Genomic DNA, 5,465 nt, shown 5'->3' on the forward strand with positions numbered 1-5,465 from the left:
TCTTAAGGGGTCTCTATATGTTACCAAAGCTGACCTTGAACTCCTGGACTCTTGGACATCCTCTTTTCTCAGCCTTCTGGCTAGCTGGGATTATAGACACACCCCACAGTGCCCAGCTAGACAGTAGTTTTTACATTGAAAGCTTTCTTATTAGAAAATTTCCATTCCAAATCACATAATTTCTCTGACTCAATTTAGTTCAATTGTGAATGTGTGAGGCCTGGATTTGATTGCCAGCACTGCAACAACAACAACAACAACAAAAATCCAAGTCATTTAAAAACAGTATAAAATGGTGCTGCAACACAATTCACGATAGCCAGATTATGGAATCAACCCAGATGGCTGTCAACAGATGAATAGATAAGAAAATGTGGTATATTTACAAACTAGAGTTTTACTCGGCCATAAAGAAGAATGAAATAATGTCATCTTCTGATAAATGGATGGAACCAGAGAACATCATACTGAGTGAAATAAGCCAGACTCAGAAAATCAAGGGTCAAATGTTTTCTCTCATAAGTGGAAGTAAGAGCAAAATAAGAGAAAGAAGGTAGTTGGGGAGGGGATCAGATATCATAAGACATAAGGAAGATCAGTGGAGTAGGAGGAGAAGGAGAGGGAGGGAGGAAGGGAAAGGGGAAGAAATATGGAATGAATTCAACAAAATCATGTGATACACATTTGTAAATATACCAAAGGTAATTTCATCTTTATATATACATAGAAAAAGCATATAAGGGGCTGGGGCTGTAGCTCAGTGGCAGCATGTGTGAGGTACTTGCCTAGCATGTGTGAGGCACTGGGTTTGATCCTCAGCACCACATAAATAAATTAATTAATTAAATAAAGACTTGCTGTCCATCTACAACTATATTAAAAAAATAAAGAAAAGAATGGAGTTTTGTGAAAGTGAAAAACAAACAAAAAATGTTTATCTTATTCTTTGCCTTCTGGTATGCAATTATAAATTTGTAGGAGAAAAGAAGTACCAATCATAAATAAATAAAGGAGTGAAAGGAAGATCATCAGAGTAGAGGAGGGAGAATAGGAGGAGAGAGAAGGGGAGGGAAAATGGGGGGAATTTGGATTGAAATGAAGTTTAAAAAATAGTGCTACAAAAGTGTACAGACTAGTATCACAAAAGTTAGGGTCTTGATAAGCAAAAAGAGACCACATACTTGGGAGGCTGAGGCAGGAGGCTTGCAGTCTGAGGTCAGCCTGGGAAATTTAGTGAGACTCTGTCTCAAAATTAAAAATAAATAAATATCAGTGGTAGAGCACCCATAGATTCCATCCCCAGTAGCATGCAAAAAATTATAAAATGAATATAAATACTGATCATTAACCCTATTGCTTTGCTAGTAAATGAAAGACTGGTTCAATGGGCTGGATAACTAGTGGGTTCCAGTTTCCTTTAGTTGGAGCACATTGGTGGAGATGTGTGACTGGGGAATTAAATATGCAGTTTTTCTTTGGGCTGCTAACTTGATTGGAGAGCATCAGGCTCAAGTCATTAACATAGAATTTGTGCTTTCTAAATTAACTAGAAAATATGGGTATAAACATCATAGCTCACTCCTAATTGCAATAAACCCTCCTTATTTTGCTTGGGATTTCAAAAAAGAAAATAAATCATATTTTTTGATGTGTGTATATATATATATATATATATATATATATATATGTATATACGCATAAAGTACATACATTCATATACATATACATGTCTATATAATTATACAGAGAAAGCACACGAAACACATGCAGAATTGTGTGTTGTTCACATGGTTACTCAGTGAAACATATCCTGTGTTCCGTGGACCTTCTCTTCAGGTATTTCAAGTTCGATCTGAGAAAGGACTTGATCTCCTACGCGCCTTAAATTTGCTGAACCTCTGTCGGAACTGAACAAATGCGCGGACCCAGTTTCCAGACCGGCTTATTTATACTGGTACCTGCCCCTTCCGGTTGGGAGGAGCCCTTAGGTCTGGGGAAGGTATTTGCTGACGTACCCGGAACTGTTTCCAAGGTTTCTTCAGGTTTGGGAGGTTGCTCGGCGGCGAGTTGTGGGAGCCAAGGCAACCGGGAATCTTCCCGGGGTCACAAGAGCGCCCCCTTGGCCCTCAGCTTCGGGGGCACAGCTGCGGTAATGGCTCCAGTGTCCAGTTCGCGCAGCCCTGAGCGGGAGGCCTCTGGCTCCGGAGGAAGACGCCGCAGTTCGTCGAAGAGCCCCAAACCCAGCAAATCTTCCCGCTCCCCGCGGTGTCGCCGGTCTCGCTCGCGTTCTTGTTCTCGGTCTGGTGACAAGAATGGCCTAAGTCATCAGCTGGGTGGTCTCAGCCAAGGTTCCCGAAACCAGTCGTACCGCTCGCGCTCGCGTTCGCGCTCTCGAGAGCGGCCCTCTGCGCCACGGAACACCCCTTTTGCTTCTGCCTCCTCGTCTACGTATTATGGAAGCTACTCACGCCCCTACGGGAGCGACAAGCCGTGGCCTAGCCTTCTGGACAAGGAGAGGGAAGAGAGCCTGCGGCAGAAGTGAGTGAGCTCGCCGCATCTTTTCTTGTATGAGCCCCCTCACCGATTTATCGTTCATTGTGTTTCTGACTATTCGCATTTCGTTCTACCTGTCTTGCACCCATTTTCGTCCCTTTCTTCATTCCACTCACGGCAACCTTGTATTCTGCCTTTATTTCCCATATATTTTCACTTGTCGGCGGGTCCCTTTATACAGCGCCCTATTTTATCGCTGTCCCCTTACCCGCTCCTGGCTTGTTAGCAGACGTCTCCAAGAGCCTCAGATCTACCGGAATTATAGCATTTACTTGGCTGTGTCATTATCAGTCGTGAGCATGATTTTATTTCTCACAAACTGAATTCATGGAAAGAAGGATCACTATTCTGTTGGTTCCAGAATTCGACATGCAATCAATCATTGCTTGAGTGGAGAAACAGACAAGTTTGAGATAACGGAATATATCAATGGAAATGTTTTGTACGGAATTGGAAAGAGTTGAAATTAAGGATTTATATTGCACAAGATAATTACATGAATGTGGGGGAAGTGATCTGCTTAGCTGTAGATGTAGTTACCTTAAGAAAGATCTGGGTAAGTGGTCTCAATCTTGTTGGTGAAAAATGATGTCAAGGTGAGATTGGGTCTCCTCTAATAAGAATGAATATTGGAGTGGGAAAGTGCCTGGTTTAAGGAAGAGGAAGAGGCTTAGAATCATTGCTGTGTGACTCACAATATCTAATATTTATTAAACATTACGTGTTGGGCATTGTACTAAGCCATGCACTATGTGTTTAAGAAACGAGACGTTTGAAAGTATTACAGGCATTGAGGGGCAAGTTAAAGTTCCAACAGTTGGGAGATGGCTTCATGATTCTTTTTCTTCCAGCAGTGGGAACTAATAAAGTATAGTGATGAGAAGGACAGGCTCCAGAATCAGACTGCTTGAAACCTTTGTTATCCACCTAATAGCAGTGCAGCCTTGTGAAAGTTAATTTAACCTCTGTGAACGTCATTTCTTCACCATTATAAAGATGCTGAGGCTGGGATACAGCTCAATGGTAGAGTGTTCACTGAACATACTTGAGGCCCTGGGTTCCATCCTGAGTATTGAAAAAAAAAAAGCAGGGTGAGGGTATGGGGGTAGATAAAATTAGTACCATGTCTTTTAAGGTTGTAATAATTTAGTGCCTGGAACATAATAAATATCCCATAACTGTTAGCTATTAGTGCCTCATGCATGGAAGCAGAAAATAAAAACAGTCCTGAATTAGGTTAAAAGACCTACCCAAGTTAAATTGTTCAGAAAAGTATCCATAGAATATATCACTCAAAAAGCAAATGGCTTCTTTTTTTTTAAATTTTTATTTATTTATTTATTTTTAGTCATACATGACAGTAGAATGCATTTTGACATATAATACATACATGGAATGTATATATATCAGCAAATGGCTTCTTGCTGGTGAATCCTCACCAAAAAATGTCAGAACTGCTTAAGTGATTTTTTTTTTAATTTTAGTTATAGATGAGCAAAATACATCTATTTATTTATTTATTTTTGTGTGGTGCTGAGGATAAAACCCAGTGCCTCACATGTGCTAGGCAAGCGCTGTACCACCAAGGTACAACCCCAGCCCCATGCTTAAGTGAAATTTGCATTTGTACATTTAGAAGATAAATAATTTGTCTTAACAGTGCAGATGAAGCCAGATGGCAACAGGTATAAGAACAGGACTTTATGTTCTTCAGAGTCTGACAGCATTCTTTCCCCTATATTTGTGTATTCTAAATACAGTTACAAGTATGGCCCCTTTGGGGCTGTTTCTTCAAAGTGGCAAACCCTTTGAGACTGACTCTGTATAGCTATATCTTTTCCCCTGAATAAAGAAGTAAAAAATTCAAACCAATTATGTTTATTTTGAAGGATTATTAAAAACAAATGGAATCTAAAACAGCTAAACTTTGAGGAACTGAGCCTTAGGGTTTTTTTTTCAGTTTATGAAAAATAGCAAAAATTAAAACAGAATAAATCACAAACATCATAAAACAAAATAATTAAACAATTTTAGTGTCCTCCAAAGAACAGAGAATGTACTCCTTTTCCAAAAAGGAGCTAAAGGGAAAACTGAGGGAACAAACCTGACATCTCATTGAGTATAATATTTGCCAAATAATTTTTTCTTTTATTTTCAGAACTCCCTTTATTTTCTATTTCTAATTCTTCATTTTTATTTTCTTTATTCTTAGCTTCCTGAAAACTGAAGGTTTGACTAAATCAAAAGAGACTTCTTTTTTAATCATGCATGAACAAAGTTATTTCAAAATGTAAAACATTCTGTCACATATTACAATGAAGTGATCAATTAGAAGCTGTGCCATGCATTTGGCATAGGGATGCCCTGGACAGTCTCCCAAGCTGTTGTTTCTTATCCAGGCACTGAGGCTATCTGTAGTTTGTACCATTTGATAGTATTACGAGAACATCAACTCCTATGTGATTAATTTCCACTTAAACCAGGTTTTTATTAACTTTTAAAACATAAGGAAAGTCAGGTGTGATGGCAGGCTCCTATAGTCTCAGAAGCCTATGAGGCTGAGGTAGAAGGATCACTCGACCCTAGTAGTTTGAGGCTAATCTGAGCAAAATAGGGAGACCCTGGCTCTAAAAAGAAAAAGTATAATAAAACATTGGGAAAATAGGATTTAACTGGACTCTTGTTGAATTTGATTGTACATTTAGGAAATAATCCATCCATAAGTTATAATTTAAATGTTTATATCCTCTAGGAGATTAAGTGAGAGAGAGAGGATTGGAGAATTAGGAGCTCCTGAAGTATGGGGACTTTCTCCAAAGAATCCTGAACCTGAGTAAGTGATTTAAAAATATGTTATAACATTAATTTAAATCCTGTTCTATTGTGAACTTTTTTTTTTTTTTTTTTTTTAA

The 5,465-nt window shown here is 38.9% G+C and overlaps 1 protein-coding gene across 1 annotated transcript in view; it reads left to right on the forward strand.

Moving 5' to 3' along the window:
- The first annotated feature begins 2,007 nt into the window (after positions 1-2,007).
- The window catches only part of LOC107152993 (NFKB activating protein), a 21,994-nt gene continuing 18,536 nt past the window's right edge, over positions 2,008-5,465 (forward strand). The window contains exons 1-2 of the mRNA XM_015498514.2: positions 2,008-2,538; positions 5,306-5,386. Of these exons, the coding sequence (XP_015354000.1) occupies positions 2,153-2,538; positions 5,306-5,386 (467 nt within the window). The 5' untranslated portion in view covers positions 2,008-2,152. The remainder of the gene's footprint in view (positions 2,539-5,305; positions 5,387-5,465) is intronic.

Source organism: Marmota marmota, unplaced genomic scaffold, assembly GCF_001458135.2.
Source record: "Marmota marmota marmota unplaced genomic scaffold, marMar, whole genome shotgun sequence".
NCBI lineage: Eukaryota > Metazoa > Chordata > Mammalia > Rodentia > Sciuridae > Marmota > Marmota marmota.